At 39.1% G+C, this 13,926-nt stretch overlaps 1 protein-coding gene across 2 annotated transcripts in view; it reads right to left on the bottom strand.

Annotated features, from left to right (window-relative positions):
* Window positions 1-30: 30 nt before the first annotated feature.
* The window catches only part of LOC139612709 (ankyrin repeat and IBR domain-containing protein 1-like), a 33,492-nt gene continuing 19,596 nt past the window's right edge, over window positions 31-13,926 (bottom strand). For both annotated transcript variants that reach the window (XM_071468567.1, XM_071468568.1), the window contains exons 12-20: window positions 12,262-12,396; window positions 11,380-11,466; window positions 10,992-11,058; window positions 9,666-9,811; window positions 9,183-9,361; window positions 8,946-8,997; window positions 5,297-5,408; window positions 4,239-4,282; window positions 31-3,307 (exon numbers count right to left, since the gene is read on the bottom strand). In XM_071468567.1, coding sequence (XP_071324668.1) covers window positions 2,402-3,307; window positions 4,239-4,282; window positions 5,297-5,408; window positions 8,946-8,997; window positions 9,183-9,361; window positions 9,666-9,811; window positions 10,992-11,058; window positions 11,380-11,466; window positions 12,262-12,396 — 1,728 coding nt within the window. In that variant the 3' untranslated portion in view covers window positions 31-2,401. The remainder of the gene's footprint in view (window positions 3,308-4,238; window positions 4,283-5,296; window positions 5,409-8,945; window positions 8,998-9,182; window positions 9,362-9,665; window positions 9,812-10,991; window positions 11,059-11,379; window positions 11,467-12,261; window positions 12,397-13,926) is intronic.

The raw sequence follows: 13,926 nt of genomic DNA, 5'->3' as shown, positions 1-13,926 counted from the left end.
TATGATTTAAAAAAACAAAACAAACACAGATTAAAACTCAACACATAGTTTATTGGCATCACACATCAAACATTTTTCATATAAAGAGGGAATGTATCAAGTATAGACTATGAAAGTGCAAATAGCATTTCAAGGATTAGTTGCTTTACAATAGAAAATCTTGATGCGTTACAAAATGTTATATGCCATTTTAAAATAAATCACCTGGACATTAAGAGGTGAATTACAAAGGAAGTACAAATTCCATTTAGACCCATTTCATGCACAGCATACTGTTACACAAAAAGGGCAACACGTTATTTGCTGTTTACCCCTCTTACATTAACCAAGTTAGCCCCACTAATCATATGGCACTCACAGTTTCACAACTTCAGGACACTTGTTGAAGCAATCACTACTTTTGAATTTAATGTTGCTCTGTACATCTGCTGGAAAGTAAAGGTCGTTTACTTCAGTCAGACATTTGTCTGTGCAATAACATCAATAGGCCTTAAATGGAAAACACTGATGTGTTCATTTTTTAACAATCCATTTTTCTTGAATGGATCAGTTTCGTTTGAAATAAATACCTACTTTATATTGCAACTTTCCTCCATTTTAGTGTCTTCAGGTAAGATATAGATACACATACAGCAGGTCAACTCATTCCGAAGTCAATACAGTGATTTTAGTATCTAAACCACAGGATAACCAACTGTTTCTAAATGTAGGGTAAGAAGCCCTACTGCACAAAAAAAGGGGGAAACTGAACCTTTTTTTCAAAATATTTGAGAACGATTTGAAAGTGTGACATTAACCGTTACCCATTATACCAAATTATATAAAATCAGTGTTATCTGTTAACATAATACTACTAGAACCAACAAAAAACCTCATGCTACAAACATTTTGATGAAAAAAAAAAATCAAGAGTTCATGTCTGCACACTACAAAGTTTATGTGAGAGAAACAACTTTAAGGTAATAGGTGTTTGTTTTGTTTACACTGTAAATACTGTGTAATTAGCACTCAGAAAAAAATATGTGAAAAAAGATTAAATAATGGTGACTGACAGAAAGGCACTGTATCTCTAACTGTGTAGAGAACTGTTTCAAAAACATGGACTCCCCATGTGTTTGAGATGCAATACACATTCACATTTTCTCCATGCATTACCCTGCAGTCCTGGACATGTGCAGAGTGGTAACAAGGCTTTGCTCATGTTACTCTTAAATGAGACCCAGAGATTCATTACAGTGGCCTGGGCTTGATTGATTACTTCACCAAAATGTGAATGTGATTGCTTGATTATCTCTTTCACCAGCCTTTGCTGCTGTGTATAAACAAGACTACTCACTGTCTACTTAGTCTGTCACGCTCCTCATTCAGCTGCAGTACTCAAACATTAATTGAAGACGAGCTGCAGCGGAATTCAGAAAATGTTCCTACAAAAGGTGTGAACTGAATGATGCCGAGCAGCCTCTGGGCCCGTCAGCGGCTGTTGTTGAAGCTCAAAAGACATTTCCTACTGAATATTTTTTAGGACTGAGGCTTTGAGATGAATTAACATTCTTAAATGTTTTTGGGCCACCTCCTGTTCATTTGAATAATTAATCAAAAATGAATGTGAATGTTTCACATAATTAAGTACACAACCATTATGGTTTTAAACTACAGATTTACACAGCACACTACAGCTTTTAAATAGTGAGATCTGAAAATTTCACTGAGCTGCAATCTCAAAGAAAAATATGGCTTGAGACTTTCACATTAAAGTTCAGCTGACTTGTTTTGAGATTGTAATGTGCAGGCACAATTTGCTTTGAATGATCCACTTGGTGACTGCAAACTGTGCTTTTGCTAGTCAGTGTTTGGCACCTTTAAGTAGGCAGATATAGACAGTAAGAACTATTTCTCACCTGGGACCCTACAGATTGAATATTGGATATTAATCTGCTCCCTATGTACAGGTGAAAAATCTCCCTCTGACCTGATCCTGACACAAACAGTAGGCTTTTACTCCAGTGGAAAAATAATAATACCAGCATAAGGCTGAAGTCTCTAAATCTCTTATCTCCTCTAAAAATGTATTTCAGAAAATGAAATGGAACTTATTCCTATGTCTATCAGCACAGAATCAATTTAAGAAATATATCATTGAAATTCGTAATCAAATGTAATCTCTCCTTCAGTTAGTGTTTATAATACAGTCAACACAGGAAACTGATGTGACCGCAATGCTAGACTACGCTAAGTGTCAAAAAACTTCTTACCCACTTTCCAACCAAGTACAAACTTACACATTCTTCATTCTGGATACATTCCACCTAAACAGCTACTATTCCTCAACTCTGTTCAATTTGCAATCTCTAGTGGTTTTTGGCCTTTCTGAAAAAGCTCCTTCCCATCTCAGCCAATCAGATCATACCAGGTGCACTTGTTCCTCCCACTCAGAGGAGCTGGTGCTGGGCAGCTGGTCAGATACAGAGTCACAGCACGGAGTGTCGACATGGCAGACTTTCGAGCCTCTATGCTCCGCATGGTCTCCACTTGGGTCTAGGGTGGCCATGTAAGGTAGCGGCATGGTGACTAGGTCTAACTGGGTCGGCCTCTCAGTGACGGCACAATCCTTTCCCTCCATGTCACTCAGTCTCTGAGAGCAGAAACCTACATCTGCCATCACTTCCTGAGGAAGGACAACAACACCGGCTTTCTCATCATCTTGCAGACAGCCCCCACCACCAGCATTGAGTGCATCCAGGTTTGAATCGGTATCGGAGGAGGTTGATGGAACCAGGGTGATACCTTGAGGATTCATGTCATGAAACCAAGCCATGATGTTGCCCAGCAGGTTAGCATTTGCAGCTAATGCAGAGGATGAGGATGGGTCGTGGCTGCCGCATGTAGTCGAGTCTACTGTGTCACTAGAAGAGGAGAAGAGGCCTGTGGATGAGTTGCTGCCAACTGGAGCCACTGGTATTGGCACAGAGGCCCCGTAGGCCCGGTGGCGACTGTCACAGTGCTGTACAGAGGCGGGAACACCAGTAGCAGCAGAGTACTGGCTGCTGATGTTGATGTTGCCAAGTCTTGCCAAGTTATCTCCAAGCTCCAGCAGTTCTGAGCTGCTTAGTGAAGCTCTGGGGAGGACCTCTACACCAGGAGAACTCTGTTCAAGCCTAGAAGGCAGGGAGGTGCCAATAGCGCCAAGTGAGGCTTCGTTGGCATGGACCTCATGGCTGGACCCACTCACTGCCATCCCAGAGTCCTGGAGAGACAGCTGAATGGCCAGGAGAATGTTAGGGTCATCGTCATCCAAGGAACCAAGACCCTGCAAGAAAATGAAGGATACAGTGTAAAGTACCTGAAACCAGGCCGCACCGATCTCATTTAGTTACAGAGCAACAGCAGTTTCAGAGCTGCAGTTCAACTCAAACCTGCACCACCTTTTTTGTGAGAAAAGAAGAACCAGCAGCAGCTTCTAACTGCTGATATAGACATGCTGTGCACCATCTACAGGCAAGGAAAATAATGCTGTTTTGACCTACTGGCAATTTTTTTTTTTTTACAGCTGCTGTGTTGCTTTGTGTTGTGTGTTTTTGAGACCAAGGCTGGTGAAATTCTATATTTTCACTGTCAACAAATGTCATGAAATAAGAGTAATTTACTCTCTCTCGGTATTTTCTGACTTCTCCAGTCAGTCTGTGGCTGTCAGTGCCACATTCATTGTGATGAATGAAGATGTCACCTGGTGTATGAGTGTGATATGTTTTTATCGATTTGGACAGCAATAGAGGTTTTCGTATCTCAAACATAAGAAAACTGTATTATTTTTTGTACATTGTGTGCATGTATTTGATGTGTTTATTTTACCAGTCAGAAATCACAAGATATTTTGAAGATTGACACCAAAAGTGTAACCATACTCATACTAGTCATCAAAATTTGTCCTGTTTTGTACTTATGCATCTGTCAATTGTATTCTATAGCCCCATTCTCTCTCTGAACTAAATCCTCTGTCTTTTGTGTAATTTAACAGAGTGAAAGAAGCACATTAGACTTTTAAAAAGTTTCTTAAGATTGCTTTTATAAAATAAAATATTGATAATTTGTTATCACAGTGTTCATCAAGCCACAATGACTATGGAGGGAGAAAAGCTGTGGACATCAATTCATCTACTCAAATGCTGTACTTTTTTTACAATCATGTTAAAAGTTTCACAGGCTGAAAGCCTTTGATGGAGATAAAAATGTGCACTCACCATCAGAGGACCTCGTCTTCGTCCACCTCCAACATCCTGTGTGTCTTTGGAGAAAGAGAAATGGACAAAATGCCCACAGTCAAAACACTGTCATTAAACAGAATCTTAACAACAGCACTTGGATAGCAATTTAATATATTGCTAATGACCTCATTTAGGAAAATCATCTTTGTTTTAGTGAACTCTGCAAGATGATCACATAATAAGCAACCTGACAGAGCATGTGCTTTGGCCCAACAGCATCTATTTGCTGGCTTGAAAACTGCAAACTCAGTCCAACTTTCACTCCACACAGCCATAAACAAAGCCGCACTGTGATGGATGACACTGATGGATTAGAAATATTGGCTTGTTGAACTTGAGCGAATGTGATTTTCCAAAGTTTGGGCCAGTACCGTAATTTGGCTCCCATACATATCAGTGTGTCAAAAACTGAGAACAGAATACTGGATCAATGTACTTTCATTTAATGTACACTGTATGGATAGACCCATGTTTGTTTCATTTCCCCTCACTCCCTTCATTTCCTAACATCTCTCTACAGTCACTTTCACAAAGAGGGAAAAAACAGAACTGTACACATATATGATATCATCAGGTTATAGAAAAGGTACAGTGTGTAACTTTTTTATACTATTGACTATACTATTTTATACTATAGTTGAAATGTGGCCCAAAACATAGCTTACTCTAGAGAGGTGCCGTCACAGACCCAGACTCATTGAAAAGCCTGAGTGGGAGCTCACGGCTGTTAATCAATGCATGAAGGTGTTTCTGGTTTACTACTACTCTCACACCAAGGCTTCAAGCTATTACTAGCTGCAGGAAGATTTTGCTCTGGCTGACTAAGAAGCTGGCAAGTTCCCGCATCCTGCATTACCTGAGACAGCATACATGATGAGCATGTAGATGAAAGGCTTGCTTCCCAGGACTTAAATATTGCAGCTTATATGAAGAATTTAATTTTGCAAATAACAAACTGCGACAAATAACCCAGTCTGCCACCAGGAAAAAGTTTGAAACTCCTGAGGGAGAATGCTGTTTGTCCACTGCTGTACCTAAAGTGCATTCACTGGGGTCATCAAGGTCAGGTGTATTGCTACGGAGACTGGACATGTCGCCTCGCCTCCGCTGCCTATGTCTCCGTCTATACTGGAACTCTGCATACTCCTTAAAACAACAGGAAAAAAATGGCATTTTAAAAACACATGTCATCAAGAAAGACTAAGTCTACAAACACACTAACCATGCAGTTTAATCAGTCACTATGTCCCCGACTCTCATCATGAACATACCTCTTTTTCACCAGAAAGAAAATTGTCATATATTGCTGATCTGGAGCTACAGCATATTTTCCTTCATTCATGTCCAAGTTTTTTGTCACAAACATTTAATATGTTTGCTTCAAATCTGGTCTGAATATTCTGTTCCAGGAAAGATCAGCACCTAGAGACTGCTTCAGACCCTTTCATCTCCAGACCTTCAAACCTTAGGCTCCAGTCTAGACTGAATCCAATTAGAAAACACATTCTCAGGTAGGGAATTGGAAATTAAGCAACAGAAGTACTGAGGTTCAGATGTTTGAAATACTATGTTCATATGCCCGACTAATCTCAAAGGCAACCGGAATACCTTATCAAACATGAAAGCGACGTTAATAAAAAGGAAAGTCAATTAAATATTTATTTATTTGCATGTTTTAAAAACACAAGTCAGAATGAATTAAAATACATATTTTGTCCAGGTTTAGTTATAATGGGTATGAAACACCCCAGATTTAACTGGTCTAAAAGCAGTTTTACAGTATTGCATGTTCTCTGCATTAGAGGTAGTGAGACCATATCAGCATATCTTCTATTATTATGACAAAAACAACACTTGATATCTTGATAACAATTTGATATTTCTGGCACATTGTAGCTCAGCGGAACTTAAATAATATAGAATCAATTAATACAGACTATGTTTCACTTTAATTTAATAGGTATGCATGCATTTGCATGATCCAAAGACATGATGGCATCAGCCCAATGAAGTCATAAAAGATACCCAAGGAAACAAAGTTATACAGGAATTATATACCTAGTTTATACTACATAGTTTTCAAACAGAAAACAGTGTAGTGTATGTGTCTGTCATCTTAGTTTAACTTAAGTTGCAGTTAATTTACAAATAATATTTATACTAAGTAGGAATCTTAGTATCAGAGTTCTGGTTCAATCAGATGGTACTTGTAGTGGTCAATTGTTAACTGAATGAAAATTTCATTGCCAAGCTGGTGATAAACGCAAGGCTTCTCTCTGGTTATAGACCAACATAAAAAGGTTTCATATAATGAACTTGCATATCTGCATATCAATATCTTGGGAAATAATCATTCTACATTTTCCATTCAATCATCTCATACATTTGCACATGTCATCAACTCATATTTTTATAATCATAAGCCTTTCACCCAAACTCTGTCTTTCATGTTTCCACCGCTCTAATAATAGCCCACTATAAAGTGATCTGCACGCATTATAAGAACCATGTAGCAGACCATCTGTAGCTGTGCCTGTGAGGCAGTGTCATCAAGCTTTGGTTATTACTATGGTGTTCCCATTAACTACTGCAGCTGAGAGACAGAGGCTTTTAATTAGGAGAAAAAATAAAATACTATTTTTATATAATGGCATGGTGTTCAGCATCTGGTGGTAGCATTTAATGTGAACTTTCTATTAGATACAAGTGCCCTAAATAATTAGTTGACAATGATAGAGTATTGGCAGTCTTGTTTGTGATTTAAATCCTATATGAGAAATGGGAGTGGAGGTGAGATTTATTTACATTGATCATTTGCTCTTTTGAAGATAAGCCACATTTTGAATCTGTGTCTATCTTAATTAAATGATTTAATTAAGCTGGACACATGCACACGAACAGACTTAATTTAAATCTGTTCTTATGGCTTGTATAGTTGTATGCGCTTCAGTTGACTTGTATATGATAATTGTAAATAATGGTCTAGCACTACACAGTAAACTAACAGATATGCATTAAGGTCTGACAGATCAGTCAGCAAAAGAAACAGATTCAAACAAATGTCTTATATGGAATTGCAGAGAGGAGTGTTGTCAAAATGTTGTTGCTTTTCCAGTGTGTTTAGACAAGCTTAGACTAGGATCTGACCCTCTGTTATCTTGTCAAAGAACATCCTACAAAATAATGGGACACTTCAGTAGAATGCTAAAAACCATAGGAGCCTGTTTCAGACATCTGTCTAGCATCTGAAGGCACCTGTCCTGTCTTTCCCAGACAGGCTACTAAGTCAGGCTTACTAGCTTGGTAGCTCGCTGCTTTTAGTCTGGAAATAGTAAACATAGCAAAATTAATACAGTGGGTCCAGGTGTGAATAATAAAAATATTTGTTGAGCAGTGGCTGTTAACTCTGTAACCTTAAGTAAACAAGAGCTTCACCTATGCCCCACTGCATGGTGCTGAGCAGGAAGAGGATAAGGAGTTTCAACATTAATGTGTCACACTGGCAGACGAGACTGATCGTGTCAATTCTTCGCTTGGCAAAAGGGAAATGCCTGGTTTATGCTGTTGAAAGATGTGCACAGTAACCTGAGACGCTTAGGATTGATGTAAGATTTGCATATGTGTGTTCTGTTTTTAACACTTCAGAGGAAAGCTCAACAAAGCCTGAGGAGTGATGGAGCTGTTGAGCTGAGTGAATTTATTCCAGATGAAAGCCCCGTGTGTTTGAAAACTGCCACAGTGTTGTAACTGAACAATAATGGAAACTTAAGAGTAGTAAATGCAGTGTTTTGACTTATGCACCACTATTGACTGCATGCATCAGCTGTGCAGGAATAGTAGGCAGGTCAATAATCAAACCATTATGTGGTCGTTAGTTTTATGAGTCTAAGTGTTAAGTACAAACGTCTGTTACTAATGCACAATGATCAGGAGCAACCTGCCTAGGTGTTTGCCAGAGCTCTGTGCTTTTAATCATTTCAACTATGTGCACAGGGGAGCACTGAACCATCTGGCTTCTCCACTGTGTTGAATAACACAGTGATCTTTGGGTCATCATGGTTTGTCAGTGCTGTTAACACAGCCAAAGTCAAACCAGCATTATTAAAGATTTAGACCTTACATACATCCACCTTCAGCTGCAAACATGGGTGTGGTTACTGTTGAGAGCTTCAAGTGTAATGCCTTCTGCAGGGTCTAATCCATTCATTTGGCTGCAAACTGTGGTCGCAGTGTTTTATTTACAACAACTGTATGCAAAAAAGTTAGTAGAATTTAACTTCATTTGACTTAAAAGTGACTTGATTTTTACAATTGATGTTTATTTTGAACTATACTATTAGTACTAGATTTAAACTGTAGGATTCTAAAATCATATATGAAAACTAAGTCAGTTTTCTGTCACTGTAACCCACTGAAGTGCAATTTGACTTTTTTGTTTCAATGTTTCATTTTGAGTAATGATGAATGGCTGTGATCTAAATATTTAGTAAACATTTATGATTATTTGATCCTTGACCAGGCACCTCAAACTGTTCAGATTCAGATCCCAAATTTGAAAATATCCATAAACACAATATACAGTGTCAAAACACACATTTTGTTTACATATGGCAACTGTGGCCAGCACAGTCAACATTTTCACTAACAAGCACACTGGAATTCATTGAAGGTTTGTTCTTTTACCTCAGGTGACGCAAAGCCCAAATATTCCCAGTCCCATGTTCCGCCAGCGAAACTGCAATTGAGCAAGAGACAGAAGTTTTTGTTAGAATAACAAAGTGATTAATTAGTGGAATTAGTTAACTAATCAGTCTCTTTTAATTATTTCAACTTGATCATTTGTGTTATATTGTAAAACAGTTTCTTACTTTAGTAAAGATTAGTTTGACACATTTAGTGAGCTGTATTTCTGCATGTTACCTGCGTCTGGGGGCATCAGGAGAGTCGTTGGGGGCCACTCCCCTGGCTACTGAGGCCAAGAACTCCTGCCTCTTCTGCTCTACCAGACACGCCGCACGGATGATCTTGTGGCGTGGTGTCCGCAGATAAGGCCGGTTTACTTTTTGTGCTAAGTCCTCAGTCACCATCTCCAAGTCGGTCTGAGGACAGAAAGAGAGCTGGCTGAGAGATGTTTGAGTGCATGAATACACAATTTCAAATTAAACTTTATATCTCTATGTCTAAAATAATCTGTTCCCAAACTGGAGAGTTTAAGGATAAAATGACTGTAGAAGTAACCAAATTATAAAACACTAGATCTTGAATCTAAAAGCTGAGATGTGCAGGTATAAATGGAGCAGACTGTGAAGATCATGAGTTTGAAAGCTTTAGTCCCACATGTCTAATTGCACATTTAAGGCTGGCTGAACAGTTGTCTTTTTTCTCAACAAGTAGAATTGAAACCTGCATAAGCTCATAGATCTCTTTCTTTGTGCTTTTGGGCTCGAGAAAGAACCCATAAGGATAAGAGCACTTGAGGATGCGGCGAGTCTTTAGTAGTTCTAGGACTGCATCTTCAATGAATGTAGTGTCAGGTGGGCCTCCTTCCCCTGGGAAAGAGAGTAAAAGAGCGTTAGATAACAAAATGAATATCTTCTCTTCTTTTGTAGAAGACATCCCTCATTCCAGCCTAAATTATCCACACTTCTAAGCAGATCAGAACTAAATGATGAGAAATTCTCAAACAACGCATATAAAAGAAAAGATCCATTGTACTGAGTCTATTGTAGATACTGTTTTATATGACATCTCGGGGGGTCTAGCTTGATGGGAATCAAGGGCCTCGATCTGTGCTGGCCTTTGGTGAACTTTTTCTTAAGAGTGATTCTGCCGATGCTCCTCTGGGTAACACAACTTCTTTTAGATCCGAGGTGAATATCATGCTCTGATTGTGATCTTCTCATTTGAATACATCTTTTTAGCAAAAGTACATCATAGTAATGAGTAATTTATACATTGTGAGTAACCAAAAGAAATTATTATTAATTATATTAATTTTTTTGGACATTTTGATTCCTTTATTAGATAGGACAGTGTAGAGAGACAGGAAATGTGGGAATAGAAAGAAGGGGAATGACATGCAGCAAAGGATCCCGCCGGCTGGGAGTCGAGCAATGGACTCACTGCTAAGGGCATTTGTGCCCATGTGGTACATGCCCTAACCTCTTGGCTATCGATATGCCCACTTTGTTTGTTTGTTTTAAACACAAAATCTTTTTAATCTGCATCCAAAAGTAGTGATGGTCAGTCATGGCCAATGGTGATTTTTAGAGAATAAAATCTGCAATCTGCAGTTGTATTATTCAGGAATAATTGTGGAAACTTTCAACTGACCAAAACTGAGTTATGGCCATCTCCATTTCTCTGGCGGCTGGCAGCCAGACTTTAGCAAGTACCCCACTCCAACCAAAATCTACTGAAATTTAAACTGAGTGTTTTGTATCAGAACAAAACTTGACTATGCTGAACATTTGGAAATTGCCTGTACAGATGGGGGTTTAAAGGACTCTAGACAAAGCTTATTCACAAAGCACAGTTTTGTTTTGTTGTAACTTAGATGAGCCTGCTGAATAATAATGATACCCGATGTTGTTAATACATTATTAAAACACCTTTGTGTTTTTTCTCCCTCTTGCCTACTTCCCAAAGCTCATTATCAGAGGACTAGATTAAGATGTGTCTGAAATGTGTAATAAAGAGTGACACTGTTATGGCAGACTGCTCACTCACTTCCACTGAGGGCTCGACTGAGCTGCTCCATCTTTTCTTTGGCTGTTCTTAACAAGCGTTGCTCCAGCTATTGCAGGGAAGAGAGAAGCTGTTAGGTTTTATTGTTAGGTAAAAACGTCTTGAGAAGACTCAAGGTGACGTCTGATTATTGCCACAACAACCTCCAATCACCAAAAAGTATGGCAGTCTGCAGTAATATAATAGATGTAAGGAACAAAGAAATACTGTACCTTCATCATTTTACAGTATAGTTCCCACCTACAAGGCCATGTGCCTGTGTTATATTAACTGACAAGTTATCACTGGCTACATTGACTACCTCAACCACTGCATGGCTGTACACTACACAAAGGAGACAACATTGAAAGGCATAGCCAGACATGTTTACCTGATAGCTGTGCTCATGGTTCTTGAAGCGTGTGTAGTAGTGCATAAAGCGGTCAAGTTCCTGAAAGCTCTTGTGCTTCTTCTCTGCCTGTAAAGCAATGATGAAACATGAGTCACAGTGAATAATAAACTCCTGAGTGTGTTATTCCCCCCTCACTGAGGAGTGGGTCGGTACTCTGGTTGAGAGTGGTACAAAAGTGAGTAGTCCCACAGGAGAAATCAGTACTTGTGATTGAGAGGAGTGCTGGTGAAGCCTGAGAATAAACTTTGATGAAGGTAGGCAGGATTGACTGTGGATGGCTCCATGGTCAAGAGGCTAGACATATGTTGGTTGTGTGTTTGTTTGTGCCTTTTACATCTTTCTTATTTAAGCCATAGACTTAACTATTTTTAATGCACAGTTTTTGATAAGGAGGAAGAATGCATGGAATAAAAAAAGACAATATCTCTGGTTCTGCTACATCGATCCTGATCCTTTTTTTATTATTTATTTTGAGTCCAATAATAGAGGTGTAATACTAAATCAGTGGAGTACTCTTAACGTTTAGAAATAAACTGTAATATTTCCTGTATGTCAGTACCTTTGCACAGCATAACAGTAGTAGCTGCCTCCACTTATGTTACTAATGTCACATACCGCTGTGATGTCACATTTTGGAAGAGAGACAGTCATTAGTAGTTGTTAATCAACTAAAGTCCCTCTGCTTTTTGATTTTGTAAATTAGAGTGACAGAAGAGCTGTGGTTGTGCAGTGTGAGTACAGCCCGGTGCTCCCCACCAATCAATCAAATAGGGTATTTGCAACGAACACACCAGCAATAGGACAATCTGAAAATATAGACAAGTGCCCAGTTCTAATTTGCATGTATGTGTGTGTATATACCTCTTCAGTCATTTCCTTTGACTGCTCCTCCACCTGCTGGATGACCTCGTAGCGGGTGCAGCGATAGTAGCCTCCTGTTGATGAGCTATGCTTTTTCCACTCCTCCAGACAGATCCAGCAGAAGTCATACTTACACTACGGGGACAGGATGGAAATATTAGACTTAAATCTGCTCTGGTCTGCTGTCACAGCAAAAACTGGTCAGCCTATTACTAATTCTAGTCCAGCTGTTGTATACTGAGGTGATGTACTTTTTATGACATCCTTTTTTTTGTTGTTTTTTTTTTTCATCAGCAAGTCTTAAATAAAAAAAAATTTGTATATCCTTGTTACTGCTCTCAGAACAGAATTATAATTAAAGATGAAGCATATTCATAAGAGCCTCTAAACCCAGTAACCTTGGTCAAGATCTACTTACCCATCTTTGTCTTTTCTCTATCTCAATCTTTTTCCTATCTATTTTTTTTTCCTTCTACAAATGGCAATGGTTGTTTAAACATAGCGGTGAATCCTCAGCCTGCTGCCACTAGAAGGCACTCAGACCACATTTGAGATCAGCAATTCCCATAGGGTACGATACAACAACAAAACACTCCAATCCAAAGCCTATTTGAGTGTAAGTAATTTCTTTCCTCATGTCACAAGTACTTCTGTGAATGACAAGTTAGCCAGAGCAACCCAAAACCCTAAAGGCTGATACTTCTGTTGTCCTGGAAACACTGCTTACTTGACACTTCAGAAAAATCAATACACAATGAAAGAGTGGGAAGAGGCATGAATTGGAAGACAGAGAGACACAAAAAGACGGTGTGTGAAATGGAGAAAAAAAAGTATGAGGCCACACCGTAGGGAAGGAAGTGGCAGCAAAAGGATAAGGAAATGTTCAGTGGCATCACTAAGTCCTGTGTTTCCAAGCAACAGGGCTACAGCCATTTCTTACCAGGTAATAACAGGTCAAGAGGCTGAGCCCTCTGCGGCCTCTCAGCTTGTGAAAGCTACTTCATTCCTCCCAAACCAATCACTATCTCTAGTCAGCCTCTTTAACCTGGATGGAGACAGTGACAGGGCTGTCACAAAGACAAAAGGAGCCTGGTTGTATGACTGCACTTGGCTCCTTTCATGGCCTGCCCTCCAGCAACAGTGGTTGCAACAGAGACACAGTCGGGCAACATGACTGTGTGATAATCAGTGTCACACTCTCTGAGTCCAGCAGTCTTTTTATCTCCATCACCTCTGTGTTACTCTCCGTTGTCCATCTCAGTAGGACAGAAGCTGCTGACTAACTGTAGGGCTTACTGGCTTCCCAACTGGTTGATTGTTTGTGACCACGACAGTATCATAAGCCACCAGATGTAAAGTAAACTTGTGGAGTCATGACAAAATGTGATCAGGTACATTTTCTCTTTTGCAGTTACATTACAAAACCATTGCTACAAGAGAGCATTTTATTTGCTCATGTCTATAGAATAATATTATCAGTAATTCAACACAAGCATTGTTTCATTCTCAATTATTTAGTCATTAATATCAGAGAAGTCAAGGTGTATATTATAATCTGACAAATATAAAAAAATAACACAGCCACTGGAAAATCGTGTGTAGTGAGCAAAGGAAAATTGCCTAAAACTGAATACCATGAGGAAATTTATCAAGAGTGTGGCGAGA

Source organism: Trachinotus anak, unplaced genomic scaffold, assembly GCF_046630095.1.
Source record: "Trachinotus anak isolate AG129_WGS33_773 ecotype Australia unplaced genomic scaffold, CSIRO_AGI_Tana_v1 ptg000032l, whole genome shotgun sequence".
Lineage (NCBI taxonomy): Eukaryota > Metazoa > Chordata > Actinopteri > Carangiformes > Carangidae > Trachinotus > Trachinotus anak.
This window is presented reverse-complemented; position numbering and strand designations above follow the sequence as displayed.